The following is a 23,495-nucleotide window of genomic DNA, read 5'->3' on the forward strand; positions in this document are numbered from 1 at the left end:
TGCCACCCTGGAGGGTGCTCTTTTGCTACCATCGGCTGCTGCGCAACGCCATTGCACACGCCTTTGATGATGAGCTGCAGGTCAGGCCTACTCAGCCGGGGCCACGATTCACAGCCGATGACGTGGACCTGGTGGTGAGCTGGCCAATTACCACCTCGCTGCAGGAGACAATTTCTGTCTTGCAGCCTGTGGTGAGTGCAGCACAGTCAGCAGCACGCCTGAGCCGCACCCCCTCCAGCAGTAGCACAGCCAGCAGTACCACATCTACCAGCAGCGAGCCCAGCGGCAGCGCCTCTCAAAGTGGCAGCGAGCCCAGCGTGCAAAGCAGCAGCACGGCGCCCGGTGGCGGCGCGCCGAGCGGGCCGAGCAGTGGGAGCCCGGGTCTTGCTCCAAAAGGGCCTGCACAGAGAAGGAGGCGCAAGAAGGGGATCAGCAGTGTCATGGCGAGCCCACAATCCGTACATGCTGAGTGTGGAGTTCATGGAGGTTGGCTGTCTCGCAGCTCCTGGCTGCACAGCAGGACACCGTCGGGCCGCAGCAGCTTGGCGCGGCTCCCATGCATCCGCATGCCGCGCCAAGCTCTGAGACCGGCTTGTGCGCTCACTCCTGCTTTCAGACTGAGCTTGCTGTAGAGCTGCATGGGACGCAAGGGATAGCAGACTGATACAGGTGGCAGTGCTGGGACGGTGTATGATACTAGCTCCCAAGCCAAGTGGGATGCATCAAGCGCCCATGGGAAGCAGAAGGAATAATTCATCGTGGACAATCTGCCTGTCAGCTTGGTTGCAATCTGAATTGGATTAATGATGACTGGTTCAAGTGTGAAGCTGACCATGTGTCAAAAGATGCATAAGCCCAAGCGCACTTGGGCAGCTGCATGTAGAATGGGGGCAATGATGGGGGCAAACATTTGTATATGCTTCTGCTGTATTGTTGGTGTGTATGCCATGTGTCTCAGAAAGGGGAGCCCTGGCCTAATATAGCGCTCTCATTGGCCAGGGCTCCCGGTGTGCCGTAGGCGCTTGACAGGGGTGCCTTTACTATTAAGAGAGCCGTACAACAATTGGCAAAACCTGAGGTCAGCGGGAAAGCACACCCCAGGCAATGATTATTTGACAAGGGTATGGTGTAATGTATTGCTTCCATCCAAACTGCAATATGCACATCTCCTATCTAACACAACCCAGAATGATCCGACCATATGCAACGTGCACAGTCTTTATTAAAGGTCTAAATAACGCATGCATCTCTACCCAATACCACTTCATGCTATAGCCACTTTCTGCTTCCTGTTTCCTAATAACCACTTCATGCTAATAGCTAACCCATGTTCCTTGAAGTGCTGTATCATTTTTGCGTGTTTCAAATAAGCTCGATCATGTCAGAGCTCTGCTGCAGCTGTGGCCTGGCTCTCTTGGAGGGGCTGCGCCCCCCTAAACCCCCTGCTGTGCGCGCAACAGCTTGCCGGTGAGCTCTGCTGCAGCTGTGGCCTGGCTCTCTTGTTAAAGGGCCGCCGCCAGCATTTAACTGGTCCTGCAATCACAAGGAGAACCCACTGTCCGACAAGATCTTGAGAGACATAAACTGGTGAAAGAACTGGTGAAAGAAGCATTACACAAAGCGATGTGGGAAAGGCTTCCCTCCTATTGTGTGGGTGCCTATATGACATCCTATGTGACTCCACACGCAAACGGGAAGGAAAGCTGTCCACATCGTGATTGCGATGAAAACCACAAAACAGACATGCTTGCAAGAGATGACAAGCATGTGTGTGTTCAACAGAAAGATGCAGCGGCAGGGACTTGCCTGAGGGCAGAGGGGCAGGCCCCAAACCCACAATTCACAGCACTTTGGCCGTGCGCAGCTCCGGCCGCATGGCCGGCTCCGGTCCGGAGGGAACGGCCCAGCAGACGCGCGGCGCCACCGGCGGCTGGATGACTAACGTTATGCAGAAGTGCGACCCGCTCTGCTTGCCCTGTTGACACACAAACTTGCTTGTACTTGTACTACATAGCCATACTATGTAATAGTATTGGATGTATCTCAAAGCTCACTTTATTCAGTATGATGTAGTCCCACAATCCTCTGCTGTTCTTCTGCAGTGGCAAGAAGGAAGCACATCGGCCTCAACATCAGTCACCGAATATGACAGCCATTAGTATTGACATGCTACAGAAGTATAAAAATGGAAGGGTTGTCTGCTACCCTCTGTCCACAAATCCCAGTCCTTCAGGGTTGTGGAATTGTTTGAGCAGACTCACGTCACCGTTACGTTTCATGGCTGGGCAGCACTGCAGAGGCACAATACTTGATTTTTTAGTCAAGTTGCGTCAGGAACACAAAAAGTACTTAGAAATCTCTAGCTAGGAGAGGTGCTCATTGTTTCAGATATTTCGGCGCGTTAGTGGTTGCCTCGCGAAACGTCCGATCGGAATGTTATACACTCCTTCAGGACCATTTGCTGTAGGAGTCTGCGACATCGAATACTTCAACAAGAATCTTGGAAAGGACAGCGATAAGGGCATAAATTGTCAATCGGTATCTCCTTGCGATTGTACCGTTTATTTTGTGTTGTTCCGACACGTCTTGTTGCTTTCGTGACGGTCCATATCGCCTCATTCTTGCACTTGATTAGATAGCATATTATCCCTGGATTGTAGAAGGACGATGAGGCCTCAAATTCCTGCTTGTTTGAGTGGCTTAAAAACCCGTGTGGCTTCTTTGCAGCACCTGGTCGGTCGGATATTTTATCCTTGCAATGCAGACGCCTTGAAGCACAAGAAGTATCATAAGCCATGCTGGCTTCCATCCTGGACCTATGCCCGAGGTGTGCCGATCGATTTTGCAGTAGCATGCATCCCTCCCAAGCCTGACCTTGGACACGCCAATCTCGCTCTGCATGACCCATCAGGGCATTTTAGATACACCGCTTTGCATGCAATTGAAATTTCAATAGCCTGTCATGTGTCCATACCACAGGCTATGGGGCATTCTTGACTTCGTGGGGTGGAACCTCATTCCTGAAGTCCCTGCTGAAGCCCGTAATCGTGGCCGTCAGCTACAGCTTGGGCCACAGGTCGTTCATCGACAATTATATGGTGCGCTCCCTTATGCCTCACATCACGCAAAAGATCTACCTGGCGCGCTTTGTAGCACTGCGCATGCTGAAACAAGTCCAGGTGAACAGGTTGCAGAGGTGCAGGCCTCATTTTGCAATGCACCTATTCAGGCGACTGTTTCTGTGCACACACTGCGGTTCTTTCTGCGCGAAGAAATGCATGGGACGCAGCAGGGCTCAAATGGTGTTGTGGACAATTGTCAATGCTTGTTACTGTGCAGCATGCACCGATCTTGGAGAGGCAGGAACCATTTCCGGTGGTGATTTTTTCACACGGCATCGGGGGCACCCGCAATGCGTATTCTGGCATCTGCAGCGAGCTCGGCTCTGCGGTGGGTCCGCCTTCCCTCTCCTGTAGTAAATGTCCATGCAGGGTACCGAGACGCACTAGAGTGTTGGCACCGGAAATCTGGGTTTTCTCTACCTGAGCATGTCTGAGTGGTCTGGCCCCCCTGACAGGTGGTGTGGTGATAGATCTGCGATACATCGGCAGAGTTATTGCTGCTGAATCGAAGCGAGTAGTTCTGAAGGATGCTGTGGTGTGTCAGGGGTTCGTTGTTCTGGCAGTAGAGCATGCTGACGGCACAGCCGCCACAGTACAGCTGGCTGGCCAGCAGGGCGCTCGATTCTATGGGGGATGGCTCAGCGAAGAAGAGAGACTTGCTCAGACCAGGTGTTTGTCTTCACCGGTGCCTCACCATTGCCTGGGCTAAGATACAGGGATGGCCACCCATGCTGGTGCTGGTATGCTGTCTTCTCTTGAGTTCGTGTTCCACATTTCCAACAAGATGGCCAGCAGTGCTGATGGTGCCAATTACTTATCTCCCAGATTGTATCTTTGCACCTTTATGACAGGGTGATGTCAGTCACAGCTCGTGTACCTGCCTTGCTTGCACATGCATCAAGGTAGGATTTGTGCTGGTGTCAGAGCTTGCTTCCTGAGCGCATGCTCTTATGCAGGTACCGGATGGGCGAAGTGGCGACGGCCTATGACCTGCTGAGGGCGCTGCAGCAGAGGGAGCTAAGGGAGGGGCTCAAATTGAGCGGTGAACTGGATGCTGTAGCCTACTTTGGCGGGCGCCTGGATCTGGAGAGAGCGAGCCTAATGGGGCACTCTTACGGGGGCGCCACCATCTCGGTGCTCACAGCCCAGGACTCCCGCTTCCGGGCCGGCATCGCTCTCGACCCTTGGTGGTGCGTGCTCGTCTTTTACCAACCCCTGCGCAGCCCCTAAAACCCCTTTTAACAGAGCCCCTAAGACATTGTAAGGTAGGTCTTCAAACCCCCTGCAGCACCTACAATATGACCTTTCATGCTCGTTTGCGAGGGACTCACAATGGGGGCAGCCAACTTCTGCTGTGCATGCCTCACGGATTTGCCTGGCTTTTTATGCGCCTCCCTGCAGCAACTTCCTTGTGCCCTGGAGTTTGTTAAGCTTGCCAGAAAGCTGCACGTTGCTCTGCTCTTGACTTACAGAGCCATCAACATGTAGTGGGAGCAGGAACCCAGATGTAAAACCTTGCTCTTCATGTGCCGCAGGGGTGCATTGCCGGAGGACAGTGCTGCGCTGGGCGGTTGGCAGACGGACTCACCCCTGTTAGTCATGGGCAGCCACACGTGGAACACGCCGAGCGAGAGCGGGCGCCTGTTCTGCGACGGCGTGCGCCAGCAGCGTGTCTTCGCGGCCGCCACCTCCAGGTCAGCGCCCTGCATGTGCCGAGCACCTGCCGGCATGTGCTGTGCCACACTGTGCAGAACAAAATGTGCTGGCAGACACCCAGTATATATATTTGGCGATATTTGACGATGTTTTGTCACTGCAAGTGCCTTGGACGTGATCGGCTAGTACAAAGTGCCGAATCACACAGGTTGTACTTTGATAAGTTTCGGTGTCGGGGGCTGAGACAATATTTTGGGTGCAAGAAAGTCGCACAGTGTCGTGCCTTAGAGCACTCCATGCCTTGGTCCTAGGAAAGAGGATTAGGCCTGGCAGAATTGAAGGATGTTGAAGAAGAAGGATTGCAAGATTTGTCGGGGAGTGAGGGTGTGGTTGTGTGCAGAGCTGGCGCGGTGCATCTGGTACTTGAGGGCAGCAGCCATGACACCTTCAACGATGCAGTCATGCTGGTGGCTCTACGATTCAGGAGCGCCATGAACTACGTGCGCAGCTTCAAGAAGGTCAGACTCGTCGAAACGCTGACGTAATGAAGTTTATGGGGTGCCTTGCACTTCTCCTGGACAGGTTTGTCATGAGGATTTGTACTTCTCCAGGTGATCATTGAATCATGGAGCGCAGACTCAGAGCTTCTGCATCTGCATAGCTTGAGCATGTGCTTTGTGTGCTGCAAGAGCTGATCGATATGCGCTGAGAACTCAGTTGCAGGCGTCTGTATGCATGTGCCCAGCTTGTGAAGCACTCTGTGCTTACAGAGTCAAAGGAAAGTGGCAAGTTTCTAACTCTGCATGAATTAAAAAAATAAGAATTTGATATTTCTGCGTGCAGTCGAAGTTTATTCAGGAACTTGATCCGTCCCTGGCGCTGCCACTCGTGTCCAACGCGGCGTTGTCATTTCTCAAGCGCCACCTGGCGCTGAGCCCCGGCCAGATCAGGCCGCTGGAGGCCGCCATGCATGCAAACTCAGAGCGGCTGATGCGGGCAGAAGCTCGGCTCGCATCTGAAGCTGCTCACAAGGTGATTTTTAGACTTGTGTATCTATACTCGGATCCTTAGCTTTGATGATGATCACGCAGCCACAGCCACCCTTGAAGCCTCAATATCACGTTTCTCATTTGTCACGTGCTCAGCATCCATGTGCTTGTCCTCAGGGCGTGGCAATGAGCTCCTTCATGTAGAAGTGGGCTTGAGGAGCTCTTTCTGCACATAGACCTGGCAAAATGACACGTTTTGGGGCAAGGACAAGTGTGTTCAGCGCGCGTAAAGGACTGAGCAGGGGATGTTGTGTGTTTTAGGGGAAAGCAGGAGAGAAGGGCAGTGCAGTTGCCATGGAAGCGCACGGGGAGGCAGCTTCAACAACACAGCAGCCTGGTTCGTTTCCATCTCCCTTCTCACCTTTACTTCCGTCCAAAGCTCTTTAATTTGGCTTCCTGACACCACATGGCTGGCAATTCCTGATAATTCCATGCGCAATCTAGATCAGCTACACCAGCTAGTCGGTGCCAGTCCATGATCTGCTGAGACACACACCACACACTCTGCAGCAAGTCCACTAAGGCTCCTGTGCATTGTGTCACCTTTATACCTGGCCCTAGCGGGCTGGGGGTCGGTATAACTACTGAGCACCTTGCCCATGGGTGATTGAGTCTTGGCAAGTCTGTTAAGGGGAAGCCTTATCTTGGTAGCTTCAAAGTGCAGACAAGCTTGCAGACGCACCCTTCGACAGGAACAGCATGCAGTAAAAGTAACAGGTCGCATGCGTCCTGCCTGTTGCCTGGAATTGTAAACATTGTGATCATCCATGCAGGGCCTCAATTTGAGGCTGCAAGGAGTGGGCCTGTTGAGGCGGCTGGCTCGCTGGCGGCTGCTGCCTACTTAGGACTGGAGGGAAATGCTGACGAGGCCGGCGCGGCCTCTCAGTATGGACAGGTGTGCCCACCCTTTAACGCACCCCTTCTCGACTCCACCTAGCGAGATGCATCCTTGCAACCATGCATACTCCTGATCGTCCATATCATGGGCCGGCTTACCCAAAGCTAGAATGGCCAAGAGGCACCCACAGAGGTGTCCGCGGCCACATCTGCTGTGCCTAAAGCAAAATGCATGCATGCAAGAACTGCCGCAAGGTTTCTACACAAATTCCAATCCAGGGGACAGTGGCTCATAATATTATCTCTGCGTCGGGTTGCCCTCATGTGATGCATTGCTGTTGAAGCGTCGGGCATGTTGAGATTATGGGGACAGATTGTGCGGTGGGGGTGTGTAATTTGTGGGCATATTGCCCGGGGTGAGTTGGCTATTGCTTGGATTTCTTAAAGGGGTAGGACATGTGGCAGCCTTCACAGCTTGTCTGCAAATGCATGTTAGCCTGCCACAGCCCCGACTGGCAGGGGGCGGTATATATACTGAGCATTGCGCCCACGGTTGATTGGGTCTTGCCTGGATCTGGCGGGTCCATCAAGGGGTAGGTTTATGGCAGCCTTGAACTGCAGCCTGTCTGCAGAGCGCGCCTTGCCTCTTGGCAGGAAAAGCGAGCAATAATAATAATATGCGTTTGCAGAAAGAGCTTGCAACAACAATCCTCACAATAAAAATTGCGCGGTGTGTGCATGCAGGAGGATGGCGGGCTTGGCATGAGAGGAGGGAGTGATACAGGGACAGCAGGTTCAGACAGGGCCCGACAGCAGAAGCCTGCTCAAGTTGCACAGGCAGCGCCGTCAGACAGTGAGCTGAGGGCCCTGCAGCAGGTCTGCAAGGGTCATGTGTGGAAGCTTGATGCGTACGGGCTGTGAGACAGAAAAAAAAGAGAAACGAGGAAATCAAATACTTACTCTTGTTGCCGGTGAAGCAGAAGATTTGAAATTGGAGATATGAATGCATCAGCTCGAAAGGCAGCTCCGGAGGATCCTATAAATATTGCAGCTGCTCACTAAACCAAAAAATGGGATTCAATCTTGGCTGCTATGAGTGCGAAATCGCGCTACAGGAAATTAAATTTGAAGCCTGATGTGCTGAGTAAGAGTTTGTTGCTCAGTGTGTCAGTGCATGCAATTCTGCTGCGCCAGGATTACTTATGAGAACAACTTCGAATTTTTTTACACATAGCGCGTACCTGTGGCTACCTTTGAAAGTATCCTTGGAGCCAGAGGACTTCACTCAATTATTTGACATGAAGGAAATTTTTTAGAGCCTAACAATTCTTAGTATCAGGCATCTTTGCCAAACTTGCTGCATTTTCCGATCTCTCGCTCAACTTGACAGCATCCTGTGAAACTGTGTTCGCATCCATCCACTCGAGCGCCATACACCGCATGGCAATGGTGGGTAAGATGGTGGTGACTAAGAGGCAGATTAGTCATGGGAGAAGTTTTGCGGCCACGCGCCAGCCATTGCTCTGGCGGTGTATTTTTGTATCACAGCAAAGTTAAGAATCAATGCTAGATCTTAGACAGGGGCAAATTCTTGCAAGGGGAGTTCGCTAGCCATAGGGCCGTGCATGCATCAGCCCTGCATATGTCCGGGCAGTGACATTTGACGAAGGCATGTTTTGGGCGTTCATCAGCCGTGACTATATTATTCATTCAGGATCCATGCACCATTTACAACTTCACACCTACGCCCAGTCCTGCTCTGGCTCTGGACACTAGCACGGGTTGGAACCTCCCAAAATTTAGGCAAGGCTTTCAAAATCTACATATTGGCAACCCTTACTGACTGGACCGCCTTGGAGCGATGGCAGAGTCAGGGGAAACTTTGCCCTTATCTCCCTCTTGACATGAGGCTGTAAGCACATCTCATACATTGCTGCGACGAGCTAAATAGACAGCAGCAGTGGTTGTGTGCTCCGCTGCTGAAAGAGACGGCAATAAAACCAATTATCAACACACTCTGCCCGGTTTGCACTAAACACAATCCTGACACAGCTACAGTAGTGTGCTCCGCCCCTCTTCCCTTCAAGAGCTTCACATCTCTCGACCCAGAAATCTTGCATGCAGAGAAAACATGACACACCCATGTCTGGTGACTCTGCCAAAACGACAGCCGCTGCATGCGGAAAGATGCGTAATCATGCAGCCTCCCACGTGACCCACCCTGTTGCCCCTGCCACACACCCCAGTGTGCCTGGTGTTTCTGCACAGACATCAAAACAAGAAAAGGGACGGTCCGCGGCTGAAGAGCCTGCCAGCGGCCAGCCGAGTATTTGCGCGCTCTCTGCCCCTCTCAGACCACCCCCTCACATCCGCAAAAATCTGCCGAGTTTCGCGACACAAAGAGTGCCTCACTGGCCGCCGTTCGCGACCGCTTCTGAATGTCTTTGCCCCGCCGCGTGGCTCGCATCTGTGCCTGCACACATCACAAGCCCCTCAGCTGCCTTGATCAGGTATTCTAGCAGACCACATGTCTCTCCCCTTCAGAGAAGTCAACAGGTGCCAAACAGCCATGTCACTTTCCTGGGGCAATCATCACGTCCCCCCTGAAACCAGCGCCACAGCATATGCATGACCTGCCTTAATTTGTGATTGGGCAGGACATTGCCGGCCGCCCGGCCAAGCGCGCGGGCCGCGCCCGGCAGCCGCGCATTCATCAGTCAGCAGGGTGCGTCATGGGTGACTCAGCAAGGTGACTCACCCTCTGCGCCGTCCTCGGAGATGTCCGGCAGCGCGTCGAGCGTTGGCCCGTTGCTGAGCGTGGCTGCATCCGCGCGGCAGGCCTCCTGTAACATGGAACAATCGTGATCTTGAAAGATCATTTTTCCTAACCAGCTGACTGACAAACCTGAGCAAAAATGACAGTAATTGCGATTCCCAGAAGGCTGTCCACATCTAAATGGTCCTGCTTAGGTCTGCTTGACCACCATGGGCTTGGATTTATGGCAGACTCTGCCTGCAGCTGTGTGTCCGGAAAAGAAACTTGCCTCGATTGGCAGGAACACTTTGCAACACAGCATTGTTGCAAATAGCGCAGCCCTTCCTCTCATCTCTGGGGCTCGCTCTGCCTTGCATGTCTGCAACAACAGTGGTATCATGAACAGTGGAAGCAGTGCAACAAGTGTGGGTTCTGCGGTGGAAATTATTACCTCCCGGAGGTCTATCCGCTCGAGGGGCGCGCGTCGGCTGTGCGGCAGCTGCACGGCCGGCCCGGCCGCTGCGTTGACGAGTTGCTCCAGCCGCTTGTTCCGGGTGTTTATCAAGCCCTGCGACAGGAGCACAGGCACTCGTGAGCATCAGCAGGCTGCCTTGAAGTGACACTCCCTGAAGGCACGTCAGTCTGAGAGTTGAAGGGGGGTCCAGGGCAACGCCTGGACTTCCAAAAGTATTGATGTGTACCAGCCCTTGTCCACCAGCTTCCATGATAGCCCATCAGTGTACATGGTAATGGAATGAAATGGATCTGCTTGCATGCTGCTGTGGAGATGATCCATCCCTCCTCATTGCAATCAGGGTGGCATACTCCTAGAGCCAGGGCATTTGGGGCAACTGGACGTACTCCTCCCTGTCTGCTCACAAAGACACGCAAGCGTCCCAACTTCAGTCCCCCAACTTTGACCCTTTTCCAGGCAAAATTTGACGCATGATATTGTGGTCACGCTTGCGGATGTACTGCTCTGATGAAAGCTAGGATCCTCCAAAATCCCTGTACTCTGTACCCCTCTCCTTCCTGATTTCAACATATTCAAACCCCCAGCATGGGCACAATCGACCCCAAACCCTTGACACGGAGGGGAATTAGAGCGCACGATGTTGAGGTCGCGGTGGCGGATGTACTGCTCCACGCGGCGCTGGCGGGCCTCGATGTCACGCTCGGCCTCGGCATACTTGGGCACCAGGGGGACGTTGTACCAGGGGTGCTCCTTGATCTGCGCGATCGTGATGCGCTCCTTCTCGTTGATCACAAATATCTTGTTCAGCAGGTCCGTGCACTCCGGCGACAGCTGCGCGCGCATGCTGCCCTTAGTAACCGTCGGTAAGGTTGATGAGTAGATATTGACTTGCCATGATGCGCGCACATGCATGCAGCTGTCAGCCATTTGCACACTCAGCAAGCCTGCAACATTGCAATCACCCGGACAATGCCTAAGATACAGAGCAGAACGGCACAAGTGGCAGAGAGAGCACATGGCAAGAAGTGGGCGCAAGGCAAGGCAAGGAAGCAAGACATTTGAACTGGCAGATCAGAACGCAGAGATATAGAAAATACACTAGGAACCCAAACATACAACACAGCGGGGGGGACTGGGGGGTGCAGGGGAAAAAATAAAATCATCAGCACAACAACACAGAAGCACTTGTCAGCAGTGAACAGATTGGGCATGGAAGAACAGAGCAACAAAATAAAAAGGAGAAAAGCAGTCAACACCAACAGCTCAGCAGACCTGGACAGGACCCATTCTGCATGAAAAAATACATATATTACATATACACGCAGCTTGCAGGACAAAGGAAGTGGGCAACGTGAAGAAGAGAAGGAAAGGAAGGGAGGCCAAGACAAAGACAAAGAAACAAGAGTCGGGCAGAGGGCAACTGCCTTCTGTTGGCAGTTGGCCCACTTCTCGTCCAAGTGGGCCAACTGCCACTTGGAGTTGGCCCACTCCTCCAAGGGGGTGGCCCTTTGAGCCACCCCCTTGGCTCTAAGAGGCTGGCAAGGCCAGTCTTGGAAAACTGCGCTGACAACGAGGGCGGTCCCCAGACTCAGGGAGTGCGCGAGGAGAAACCAGACATTGGACCGGATCCCCCAGCCCCCTTGGCAAAAAGCAGAATGGGCAGGCCACGCGGTTGGGCGCGCAGAAAAACCGCTTTTCTCACCTTCTCAACCGCGTTCCTGATGTGGGGGATGTCCGTCCAAGGGGTGCGGATCTGCTGCATCCTACATGCACCCAAAACAGAAACCCCACTTAGATCCCCTGCCCTGGCTGACCCTGCCAAGGGGGCCGAGATACCAGCCTCACCTTGCGCACAAGTGGGACCATGTGCTGTATCCTGTCCCACCTCGTGCTCATCTGCTGAGTCCTGCGCCAAGACAGGCCGTCAGTCCCCCCCCCCTGCACCCCCCCTAAGGACCCCCCGCGGCCTACCCTGCCTACGCGCGGAGTTCCCTCACCTGGCTCCTCCTGCGCGGGTCGAGTTCCTGGTTCCATCTCTGATTCAGCACTTTTCGCCTGCAAAGCAGGCCACGCCCTGTGAAGCCATCCTGCCGAGCGCTGCTGCCGAGCTCTGCCCATGTTGTGAGTTCTATGCTTTGCTCTTGTGGAGGTGGGACAAGATACAACGCACAGTAAGAGTAATTCCAGACATGTAGATGCATGGTAGTGCCACGGCAACTTTGCTGCTGCACGCGTGGCAGCGCGACTAACCCCACGCAAGCGCTGCAGAAGAAAAAAGGCTGCGAAAGGCAGCCCCTGCTTGTTCATTCATGCAAACTCCCTCGAGCTCAAAATTCCACGCTTTCTTTTGCCTTGTCACAGCGAGGACGGTTGCCTAATCCACTATGCTTCTACCAGGATAACAAACACACTGCAGGGTCAGCATATTACCCAAAATGAAAGAGCCTCTGCCGCTCTGCAGGCGCACTCACCAGACTTCGAGGTGGGCTTCGGAGGTGTTGGGGTCGGGGTTTTCGATGTGGTCGAAAGGGAATGTGCCGAGCAGCATGACTATGAGCAGCACGCCCGACGCCCACACGTCCACCTGGCGCCACATGCAACCGCCACATCAGCGCTGACACACCGCCAGTAATATGATTGGCCGCAGTGCAGCCGCACCAACAGCACTGCAGAGACTTCCAGTCGACCCCAAACTTGCCCATCAGGCTCAAGATGTCTGTCTCGGGTACGTTAGCAACTGATCTAGAATGCCCACAGAGCTGCGCATTGCAGGCTGGGCTACAGGAACCTGATGGGATATGCTCTGGCACATAAGCTGTGTGCATGATTCCACAGAGTGCGGTGCAGGGCGCTGAAGACGAAGGGCATACGCACCTGTTTCCCGTCATATCCCTTGGCTCCGTTGCGGCTGTTTATGAGCTCCGGAGACATGTACACGGGTGTCCTGCGCACCAAGCAACATGGAGTGGTCACTGCATTTGACAGGATCCGTAATCTATGGCACTTGTCTTCAGCACAGCTGCCCCATCAGCATGGCCCTGTTATCCACCCTGGAAATGCTCACAACTCTCAAGTGCTTTCTTGTCCGCTTGCGCAAGCAAGCTCATGCTGCATATTCACACATTCTGGTGCCAGCCATTCAAAATACCCTCCGCTGCAGTCTAGTGGAACGAACGTTGAAGCCTTCCAGCATCTCAAGAGGTTACACAGAATGGCACATGCAGGCAAGCAGGCCAGGCCAGGTCACTGTACTGCTCCCATCAGGGGTATACATCGAGAGAGCGGGGGGATTAAATCCTACCCAATGTGGGTGAACATTTGGGCGTTGTTCTGACCCTCCCACTGCCGGGCAAAGCCAAAGTCGCACAGTTTGATCAGCGGCGGCTCATCGTCTGACAGGAGGGTGTTGTCAAGCTTCAGGTCTCTGTGCAGGCACACAGCAAAGGGGTGGTTACACCGATGCGGCGGGGGTAAAATCCTACCCTATATGCGTGTACATGTTGGCTTCCTCGTTGGACTCCCAGGTCTTTGCAAAGCCGAAGTCACAGAGCTTCAGCATCGGCGGCTTTGTCAAGTCTAGGAGCGTGTTGTCCAGTTTGAGGTCTCTGTAGCAAAACAGGAAAAAAGGAGATCAAGCGCTGGTGCCCCCAGCTAAAATGGCAGCTGCACGGCTCCTGGAATATGAGACACGCAACCCAGACACCACCGCAGAGCAAATAGGAAACGGTACACATGCATGTGACAATGCAAATGGGACTATGGTCGATGACACAGGAGCAAAACGAAAAAAGGAAAAATGAAGAAAAGGAAAGCAAAGAAGAGATCCTGGGATACAATGGCCAGCATTGCACTAGATGGAAGGGTCAGGGGGTCACCTGTGCGCCACAAAGTGGGTATGGCAGTACTCCACTGCTTGGATGAATTGCTGCATGATGCAAAACACCACTCAGACCTTGTTGTAACCTGAGGACCTGTCAGGTTCAGACAGGATTTTGACAGGTCAAATGCAGGTTCAGGCATGAAAGGACGTTGCCTTCAATGGATGAGCAGGCCCCACACGCTCACAAGACATGAATTAAGAATTCCAGCGAGAGGGCACCCACCCGGAAAAAATACCGCGCTTCGTCCTCCTGGAGAAACAGACCCGAGTGCTGAGCGCTCTGCCACCGGTTCGCCACATACCCCGTCAAACTGCCGCAAGCCGCGTACTCCATCACCAGAGCAAGATGTGACTCCGTCAAAAGAGCCTCCTTGGCGTTAATGACGTTCACGTGCCCCTCCCCCAAATTTGCCTGGATCTGCGCAGGTCGATGCACACGACATTGCGTAAATAAGCACACTCCATTGCAACCATCGACAAGTTACGAGTGCTGAGGCATAACCTTATTTAACATGCAAGACTCAGCAGCATGCTAGCAACGCTAAATGCACCGGGAACGGGAGTAGCATCCATAAATACATCTTGGGTTATCTTTTGCCTATACGTTGTACTACAGAGAAACAAGCATTCCCAGAGAGGCAACAAATGGACTAACAAACCCTTGCTGCGATTTCACAACAGCTGATTGAAACATCTTGCTGAGACAAAAGCCTTCAAATAAGCATTCAATGCTGCAGTGTGACTACAGCGATTTACTCTTCAGCAGCCAGGCCAAGAAGTCTGACGCTTTCCGCCCCACTCTTTCACATACTCTAGCTTGGAGCCGAGCGGGGCAGCCATGTATGAGGAGGCAAGCAAGCTCACCATAATCTCTCGCAGGATATTTGCCTGGATGACCTTAGGCAGTGGCCTTCTGATGAGTTTGACAGCCACCAGCTCATTGTTGTTCTGCTTGTCTTTGTAGAGAAACGTCTCGCCGGTGCCACCTGGTAGGACAGAAGCATAGAAATGGTGGCACCACAGGTACTCAGATCATTCAGAACAGGGCAAAGCAAGACTTGGCCTTTTTGCTCACCTCTGCCGAGTTCTTTCACGAGCTCGTGGGTGTCGAGAAGCCCCAAGCAAGGAACCTGGGGCTCTGCTGGTCTGGAACGCGCTTGGGCTGCAGTTGCTTCTCTCACCTCGGGTTTAGATGCCCCACAGCCCATACTAAAAGGCGATGGCGACCGCCACCCTTTCACAACAAATCAGGCCCCATGCGTCTGAAACAGGTTGATGCTGCAAACCAACAGCGCGCACGTTGGCGCAAGACTGCCTTCAGGATGCAATCTGGTGCACCAAACCCTTCTTTGCACCTTTCCCCACCAAAGCACCAATCAAGCTGTTTCTTGCTGCACCCTTCAGCCCGACATGTATATAGCTCGTTGGCTGCCAAAATTGAACCGAGTCCTGTATGTAATGGCTGCACTTTTGTACGCAATCACCTTGCGCCCTCTTGCTTGTTGCGCTGGGCGGAAGATGCCTAGATTGGCTCCCACAGCTGGCAGGCAAGCTGGGGTATGCGAGGCAAAATTTTGCCATGATCCTGTCTATCAAAGTACGTTAAGATGACCGAGGATGCTGTGGTCGCTGCGCCGAGCGCAGAGGAGCCGGTTGAAGGAAAGCCTTCTGTGGTAAAGGAGACTGCAGATGGTGGGAATCAGGCAGATGTTGCAGCGGAGGGAGGGAGCCCTGCTGAGCAGCAGGTGGACAAGGACAGTGCTGACGCAGAACCGCACTCATCTGGTGCCAATGGCGGTCAGGAAAACAAGGCTGCCGAGAACGGAGGGTCAGCTGGAATTGTGAAGGAGCCTCACCAGGGAGGCAACGACAGCCAGCACGAGAAGAAGGAGAGGTCTGCTGCCAAGGTCGAGGAGAAGGACAGCAGCAAGCATGAGAGGGAAAGAAAGGATCGAGAGAAGGACAGGAGCAGAGAAAAGGAGAGACACAGGGATCGGGAAAAGAACAGGAAGGATAGGCACAGAGACAGTGACAGAAAAGACTCCAAACGTGAGAAGGAGGACAAGAAGGAGCGGAGACGTTCGGTGGAAAGAGACAGGGACTCCAGCAGGAAGCGGCGTGAGACACCACCAGCAAGGGAGAAGGACAGGGAAATGTCCAAGCGGAGCCACAGTGACAGGAAGTCATCCCGTCACAGATCAAAATCACGGGAACGTCGCCGGAGCAGATCAAGGTGTGTCTCAGTGCGTTCAAGTCAACCTTCCTGTGAAGTGATCATACGATCATTACACTCTCTTCTTGGCCATGAAGCTCTTTCAAAGACTTGCTGTGTTGCTGCAGGGACAAGAGGTCTCGTCACAGATCCAGGTCGCGAGACAGGCACAGGAGGAGCCGCAGGCGTGACAGCTCCAGCTCCGAGGACGACGATTATGGATATGTACCTCGCAAGCGCCAGGAAGCTCCCCAGCAAGGTGCATTTTCTGGGACATGCTACCCCTATCCCCGCTCATGTTCTTTGCAATGCAGTTACGTCTGCATATTGGTGCTGCAGTTATCAACATGCCAAGCGCAAGGCCTGAAATTGGTGTGTGCTTCTGCGCGCAGCTGGCTACAGCACCAGCTATGTCGATCCCTACGCTTCCCTGCGCAGCAGCACCATCACCTCTTCCGATCCACAAGAGAGTGAGTGCCCTACTCCCACTCTCTTGTCTCCATCATTTCCTGTGCACCTTACCAACTCCACACCTCTTGCTTTATTGATCAGCGGAGTGCATTCTAAGCGGGGTTCATGTCAACTGCAGTTGCCAGGCAGATGCAGGAGCAGCAGCTGAAGGCGCGTCAGCTGGTTCTCCAGCAGCAGGCAGCATCTGCGGTGGCCGCTGCCAGCAAGACACAGCGCGAGGTGCGTGCAACAGGCTTGTCCCTCTGAGAGTTCTCTTGTGTTGACCTGCCCAGAGCGGTTCAGTCAATACTAAGTCCCTCCATATTGTGTTGATGGCATTGACTCATTTGGATCACAGCGCCTGAGTAGGGTGTGAAAGGAAGCATGGTTGAAACCTAAACGCCAAGCAGAAACACAGTCTGTGCGCTGCAGTGAGTCCAGAGTTGAGGTCATGCACGCGTTAGGCGATCACGCCCCTCTTGCAATGTGCAGGTGTCCTGTTTCATTGTTTGCAGGGCCTAAGATTGCTTGGCTCTCTTGGCCATCGCCCTCTGTGTGCAGCAGCACTGTCCTTGCAGCAAGCCCCAGACCCACAGGCACTTGCTCCGAGCTCCCCCATCACACTTCATTTAATTTCCTAGCCCAAGCAACACATCATGCGGATGATAAGTCCAAGAATAGGATTGTGCCTCTGTGCATGCCTTGCCAGTCTAGTCTGGGCTAGGTCCTGCGCAGTTGGGGATGCTCCCACAAACATCTGAGCCAGCCTGTGTTCTTGCGTCGCCAGATCCTAGGATTGTCATTACCCCGGGATCCGCCGCAAACCTCGAGAGAGCCGCACCGAGGTGTCGCCTGTTCTGGCGCAGGTGTATGTGGGAAATCTGGTGGCGGGTCTGGTAACAGAAGATGCGCTGCGGCAGCTGTTCAACAGCACGATGGCGGCCGCGTTTCCCAACTTGCTGGCACAGGGGCTGGAGGCGGTTGTGAGCGTTTCAATGCACAGCGAGGGGCGCTACGCGTTTGTGGAGCTGCGGACGCCTGAGATGGCCAGCGCGGCGCTGCAGCTCAGCAACCAGGTGCGCTGAGGTGGCGGGCGGAAACAAAGGATCTCTCGGGGTTTGTTCATGGGTTTTGGGTTCTATGGACTTTTGTGTGTCGGGGGAGGGGCAACTGGGCAGCTTTAGCGCTTGATGTGACCTGACGGCCCTCTTGGGCATTTGTCCACTGAGCACTAGGTGGGGATTTCTCAATAATCAATTTAAAGCTGACTGGGGTGCACAAGAGCCACCAGAACACGATGGGTTGTCACCATCCCCTTAGCTGCCTTAGCTGGCATATGTTCTGGCTCCCTCAAACATGCGCTCCTGGTTCAAGGTGCGGAATGCATGCGAAGATAACTTGGATGCGGTTGACCTGAGCCCGGGGGTGTTGTGGCTTGTCACAGGTGCAGCTGCTGGGCCAGTCGATCTCTGTGGGGCGCCCATCCGGATATGTGGACCCCTCCCGCGCGCAGCTGGCAGCCTCCGCAGCTGCTGCAGCTCTGTCCGCCTTCCAGGTGCGCTTGACTCTCCTGGCCCATAGATCCTGACACCCCTGCCATGTGAACCTCACATACACCGCTGTAAGGCTACCGATTGAGAGTGTCCTGCACCATGCCGAAGAACCTTATGAAAGTGCCAAGTGGCGGGACTGCTTTGTGGTGAGACACATCAGCAGCTGGAGGACTGAGGGCTCGATAGTGCTGTCCTTTGCTCAGACTACAGATGCTCTTCTGGTAGACATGCTATCTCGCCCACAAAAAGAAAATGCATTAAATTAGACACCAAGGATTTTCACATGCGATGCAGGCGGGGGACATGCAAGCGATGGAGTACCAGCTGCAGCAGGCGAATCTGTCCGTGCCGGGCCTGAACGCACCGTCGATGCCCAGCCCGGCGACGGCCGCCGCGGCCGCCAGCCCCGGTTCACTCCCGCTGCCTCCGCCCCCGGCACTGCCACAGGCATGTACACTTTCCTGTATCCTCATTCTAAATTGAGAACATGCATCCTGTATGAATTGCCAGCATACTGATTGCATGTAGCCCATCACGGCTCGCACATCTACTGGCATTCTTCAGTTTCTCATATTCTTTGCTCCTTATCTCGTTCTTTCAGTGCAATCAAATCTGGATTCATCGCAGCTGCGCCACCATTCTCTGCAAAGGTGAAGAATGCGCAAGAGCCTTTTGGACAATATCATAATACCAAGAGCTTGATTAGATTCTGTGTGCGCGCTGCAGGCGCCGGTGAACATGGCAGCGTCTGTGGAGCCGGGCGCTCCAACGCAGTACCTGCAGGTGACCGGGATGGTCACACCGGATGTCCTCGTGGACGACGAAGAATACAGCGAGGTGCACCTCTAGCACGACTCAGCAAGTGTTGCTGTTACTTTTTCACTTCTGCCCAACCGTGCTGCGGCTAACAACTATGGTCTTTATGTGCACAACCAAAACGCGTTAGAGATGCCCATTCCGCTCATCGAAGAGAATTTGCAAGAACATGCAAGGAAATACGATTTACCTGAGAAAATGGGTTTAGGTGTTGAGGCGAAAGGCAGCCTGTTTGGCGGGGAATTTGTCGTTCCGTTGCTAGAAAAGCGCAAGGCTTATGTTTTAACTCCGAAAGACTAGCATTGCCCATACCTAAATCTTCTGAGGGCCCTAGAGTCGGTAGCACCTCAACCCGTGGCCCCTAGAGCAAGAGTGATTACAAAATCACCGCTTTGCATGGACCCCAGAAGTGTCAGGAGGGAGAGAGAATCTGACTGGGACGCAACAAGGCGCCTGTGCAGCCTGCAGCATTGCACAACCCTGCAAACGGCGAACACAAAGATGCTGCTGCTTTGCACAGGGCTATATTTTAGCTTTTGCATAGGGCACAGGGGGCTTTCCAAGGGAAATCGAGACGGAGTCTTTATTGTCCAGGATGTGCAGGGGTGGGTGCTGATGTGTGCGGGGGCTGTGTGGCACAGGTAATCCAGGACTTGCAGGAGGAGTGCAGCAAGTATGGGCAGGTTTTGCGTGTGCTGGTGCCCAGGCCGCCCAACCCAGCCGCCTCCAACGAGCTCTTCGGCTCCAACAACTATGGCAAGGTGGGCCGTTGTGTGCCATATCTCCGCCATGCACCGATTGAACTGAATGCCGCTTTGAAAGACCTTTGGCCACCCTTTAGGGGTGATTTGAGGAGCCGGTCTGCATGTATAGCGGCTCTTGTTTGCTTGGCCTTGGACAGTCTGCTGTGAATGCAATAAAATAATCCGCAATGATTGCAGGCTTATCCTGCAAAGAACCTGCATCACTGTCCTTTGCACCTTGTGTCCCATGGCATGTGATTGTCTGACTGGATTGTCACGGCGTTTTCCCTGCAGGCATTTGCCGAGTTTGCTGATGTGAGCGGCTGCTCTGCCGCCAAGGCAGCAATCCATGGGCGGCTCTTTGCTGGCGAGACAGTGCAGGCCACTTATGTGACTGCCGAATACTTTGCACAGCTCCGTTGAGGCGGTTTGTTGAGGGTTGACTCGTAATTGCAAGCATTCAAGCAATTAAACCAGATTGACTTATCGACTGCCAAATTTGAGAATCCTCCTCCACGATGGACATCTTGTCATCATGGCATAATTTATTGAATGCGGTTAGCTGAAGCTTGGTCTCCAGCGTTCTGCTTGAATCAGTGACATGCACATGCTAGGTTTTGTCATTCACGGCTAGTGGGAGAGCCTATCATGGTCAAGGTTAATAATGTTTTCACTTTCTACTTGTAAGAATTGTAGGCTCAAAGACAGTGTAAATCCAAGGGGAGTAGAAGAAGAACTTCTACTCCCCTTGGTAAATCTTCCTAAACAATCATCAGTTGCCTCTTTAGCCTGCAGCGAAGATGTGCTGGCAGGCAACTGCCTTATCTAATCCTGCATGGCGACTGATACAATCATTCCAAGAATAAAAAGACACTAAAAAATCTTTTGTGAAAGACGTTGTGATCGAGACATAGAACAGTCCAGCTAACTCGCCTTGATAAGTTTGGGGCCCATCGCTTCTGTCGAGATCACTTGATATTGTGCTCTCTCTGTTGCCAGAAGTAGTGCTCTCCCCAATGCAGACCGCAATGAGGACAGGATACTGTCATAGGATAATGCATTGCTGTAGCAACCTACAGATCAGCTCGATCAAAGCTAAGGCCGCACTCCCATCAGCTATGTGGAGAAGTCTAGCCAACCAGGCACGTCCATAGTGCGGCAGCGGGCATCCTCTGCCCCGAACCTTTATTTTATATACCGCAAAACATCGTGGAAAAAGCGTGTTTAGTTAACAATGAGTGAGTATCAGCCGGATCGATCTCCACACTAAAATATTGCGTCCTCTTGCAGGGTCACTCAATGCAGACCATCACAACACAAAGACCAGAGCAGATGTCAATCTGCAGGCGAAATGCGACAGCCACTTTCAGGGCTGCATCTGCAAGCACATCTGAAGCAAAGGCAGCTGCTTCCCCTGAATCTGCTGCACCACCTCAGGTTTGCAGCCATTTTCAGCCCCGCATGAGCACCTTTTCCTGCACAATTACCTAGAAGTACTCCTAATTTACATGACGCTTTCTGCATTTTTATGTTTAATGACTTGTCTGGCGGCCAGACACTGCATGGCCTTTCTGGCACATCCTTGACAAGTCATGGGCTTGCATGTTTGTCAGGATGCGGCTGCAGAGCCCAAGAAGAAGGAGAAAGGGCAGGCAAACACCCCCAAAAAGGAGATCATTGCCACAGTAGACATGCTGGACATCCGCGTGGGGCAGATAGTGAAGGTTGACCGGCATCCAGACGCAGACAGCCTGTATGTGGAAGAGATCGACATCGGCGAGGAGCAGCCACGGCAGGTGAGCTGAGTATCCTCTGCCATTGCCATCAAATACTGGTATCTCTGAAATGCAGTGCAGCTGGCTATGAGCTGCAGTTGCACCTTGAGGTGGTGGTGCAATAGTCTATTCAATAATCTTCAATGACTCCTGTGTAGGAGTGCAATTACTGTTCACTTCGACATATGCTGTATGCGCCAGAAATGACAAATTTAGTGGCGTTGGGCTCAATCTGATCTGAATTACTTGAAAGTGAGATGGTTGATGGCGGCTGCAGATTGTGTCTGGGCTTGTGGCCTTTGTCCCAGTGGAAGAGATGTTGGGCAGGCGAGTGTTGGTGCTCGCCAACTTGAAGCCTGCCAAGCTTAGGGGCATCCTGTCATCCGGCATGGTAAGCGCGCCTGTTCTGGACAATAAACCAAGAGATATTTGACGAGGAATGTCGCCTGTGATGAGCAAAATTAGTGCCGTGAGGGTCTCGGCCCACTCGTGAGCGCACAAAAAAGTTTGAGAATATCTGAGGCGCACACTCCCTTAATTCTCTGTCCCTTTGTCATCTAAATGTACTTCGAGTAAGAATCACAGCCAATCTCGGAAGGTCGATTGACTGCATGCACCCGCCAGGATTGACCCTGATAATGTGCTGCAGCTATCAATGTATTAATTGCCTGCCTGGCATGTTGAGTATTTATTGCAAGTAGCCAGATTGATAGTTGTTTTGAATGCATCCGCAGGTGCTGTGCGCTTCGAATGAAGCCCATGACAAAGTGGAGCCTGTTTTGGTACCAGAGGGAGTTGAAGTGGGCGAGAGGGTGATGTTTGAAGGTTTTGAGGGGGCACCCGAGCCAGTCCTGAACCCCAAGAAGAAGCTCTGGGAGAAGATCGCTCCCGAATTAACCACAAATGCAGGTGCGCAGACAATGCGGAGCACTGTATATCACACTCTTTTGCTGATTGCATGTCCCTTAATTGTCCTTGAAATTGCAAAGAGGCTGTGCTGGTTGTGCTGCTCGGGGAGCACATGATCTCACTCAACATGCACAATGACAAGATTAGAAGGTAACTAATTTTCCGGTGTTTTGTGCAGAGGGCGTCGCGGTCTACAAGGACATTCCCTTCATGACCAGCAACGGGCCAATCACATCCAGCCTTGCAAATGCCAGTGTCAGATGACATGGGGATGCTGCACCGCACATGGAGGAATCTTTTGGCTGAGATAGTAGAACAGCTACACCCGGCTTACTGGCGAGCAGTCATCGTTACGTGTTACAAGATTTGTATATCTACATAGCAACGGGCCTAAGGTCTAATATGTTGTTTCCTTGAGGATCTGAACAGCTGTATGGTGGAAACACCACTGTAATATCACCTATCTATCGAGAGCGCTGGCTTCTCTGTAAGTTCACCGTTCTTTACTGGACTTACTATAGTGTAGCTACGGGGTAGTAGCTGCGGGATATTTGTTGACCACGATTTGTGATGGGCTGGCAAGTTTATCGCCTGCTTCCTATGGCCGAGGCATGCGCGAGCTCCTCTGCCCGATAAGTCTTACCTGCAGTATTGCAATTTTCTTCTCAGACCAAACGCCATTCCAAAAGCACCGTGTCCTGATGGCACCACAAATACCATCCCATGCATGGCAAGTGCCCAAAACCACCTATCATTGAAACTGGAAATAATGGAGTTTACATCAAAATTGCTAGGGTGATTATCGACTCACATCCTCGCCGTCTTCATCCGCACTGTCCTCAGACTCGATGACTGACTGCAGCGTAAGCGCATCGCTGTAGCCGTTGCCGTTTGCATTCGAACTTGAATTGAAATTCTGGCTGTCGTAGTACGGGATGCTGGGCAGTGAGGAGTGTGACCGCCGCAGCCTGGGCAGGCTCCCTGCTGGCAGCAGGCCCCTGTTGGCCTTTGAGCCCAGCAGCAGCTCTGCATTCTCCTCCGTCACATCCTGCAATCACATGAAGAACTTGTCAGCCCTTATCAGCACTTGTCAGCAAAAGCTTCTTTCAGGGCGTCGTCGGCATGCAGGAGACCTGACGTGGCGCGCATTTTGCCCCCGACCTTATTCTTCATCCACTTCAGCTTAGGGTTTAGAGAATATGGTTTAGGGTTTAGGGTTAGGGTTTAGGGGAGGGGTCTTTATAGTAATAAATTTCACGTGGA

The 23,495-nt window shown here is 52.9% G+C and overlaps 5 protein-coding genes across 5 annotated transcripts; 3 read left to right on the plus strand and 2 right to left on the minus strand.

Moving 5' to 3' along the window:
- Window positions 1-1,028: 1,028 nt before the first annotated feature.
- COCSUDRAFT_64798 (hypothetical protein) lies at window positions 1,029-2,901 on the minus strand (the record flags this gene model as incomplete). The annotated part of the gene is made up of 3 exons (XM_005650205.1): window positions 1,029-1,533; window positions 1,807-1,975; window positions 2,875-2,901. Coding segments are annotated over 3 exons (206 nt in total), but the record flags the coding sequence as incomplete, so codon positions are not given.
- A 511-nt stretch (window positions 2,902-3,412) lies between these two features.
- COCSUDRAFT_64799 (hypothetical protein) lies at window positions 3,413-8,273 on the plus strand (the record flags this gene model as incomplete). Its single annotated transcript, XM_005650206.1, has 9 exons — window positions 3,413-3,454; window positions 3,667-3,791; window positions 4,079-4,312; window positions 4,658-4,816; window positions 5,179-5,296; window positions 5,622-5,810; window positions 6,089-6,164; window positions 6,601-6,722; window positions 7,409-8,273. The coding sequence occupies 9 exons, from the start codon at window positions 3,413-3,415 to the stop codon at window positions 7,583-7,585; spliced, it is 1,242 nt and encodes a 413-aa protein (XP_005650263.1). The 3' UTR covers window positions 7,586-8,273.
- Window positions 8,274-8,379: 106 nt separating this feature from the next.
- Window positions 8,380-15,180, minus strand: COCSUDRAFT_64800 (kinase-like protein). The gene is made up of 12 exons (XM_005650207.1): window positions 14,850-15,180; window positions 14,639-14,760; window positions 13,998-14,192; window positions 13,770-13,819; window positions 13,377-13,499; window positions 12,769-12,838; window positions 12,366-12,478; window positions 11,597-11,657; window positions 10,531-10,725; window positions 9,871-9,987; window positions 9,423-9,507; window positions 8,380-9,137 (listed from the first exon to the last, which is right to left on the minus strand). Exons 1-12 carry the CDS (start codon window positions 14,980-14,982, stop codon window positions 9,073-9,075), a joined length of 1,329 nt encoding a protein of 442 aa, XP_005650264.1. The 5' UTR covers window positions 14,983-15,180; the 3' UTR covers window positions 8,380-9,072.
- A 201-nt stretch (window positions 15,181-15,381) lies between these two features.
- On the plus strand, window positions 15,382-19,971 carry COCSUDRAFT_64802 (hypothetical protein; the record flags this gene model as incomplete). The annotated part of the gene is made up of 11 exons (XM_005650208.1): window positions 15,382-15,956; window positions 16,115-16,245; window positions 16,379-16,456; window positions 16,576-16,676; window positions 17,303-17,512; window positions 17,881-17,991; window positions 18,284-18,440; window positions 18,617-18,639; window positions 18,716-18,826; window positions 19,447-19,566; window positions 19,843-19,971. 11 exons carry the CDS (start codon window positions 15,382-15,384, stop codon window positions 19,969-19,971), a joined length of 1,746 nt encoding a protein of 581 aa, XP_005650265.1.
- A 909-nt stretch (window positions 19,972-20,880) lies between these two features.
- COCSUDRAFT_60738 (nucleic acid-binding protein) lies at window positions 20,881-22,496 on the plus strand (the record flags this gene model as incomplete). Its single annotated transcript, XM_005650209.1, has 5 exons — window positions 20,881-20,985; window positions 21,162-21,344; window positions 21,601-21,714; window positions 22,058-22,232; window positions 22,411-22,496. 5 exons carry the CDS (start codon window positions 20,881-20,883, stop codon window positions 22,494-22,496), a joined length of 663 nt encoding a protein of 220 aa, XP_005650266.1.
- Between the last annotated feature and the right edge of the window lie 999 nt (window positions 22,497-23,495).

Source organism: Coccomyxa subellipsoidea (genome assembly GCF_000258705.1).
Source record: "Coccomyxa subellipsoidea C-169, whole genome shotgun sequence".
Taxonomy (NCBI): Eukaryota; Viridiplantae; Chlorophyta; class Trebouxiophyceae; family Coccomyxaceae; genus Coccomyxa; species Coccomyxa subellipsoidea.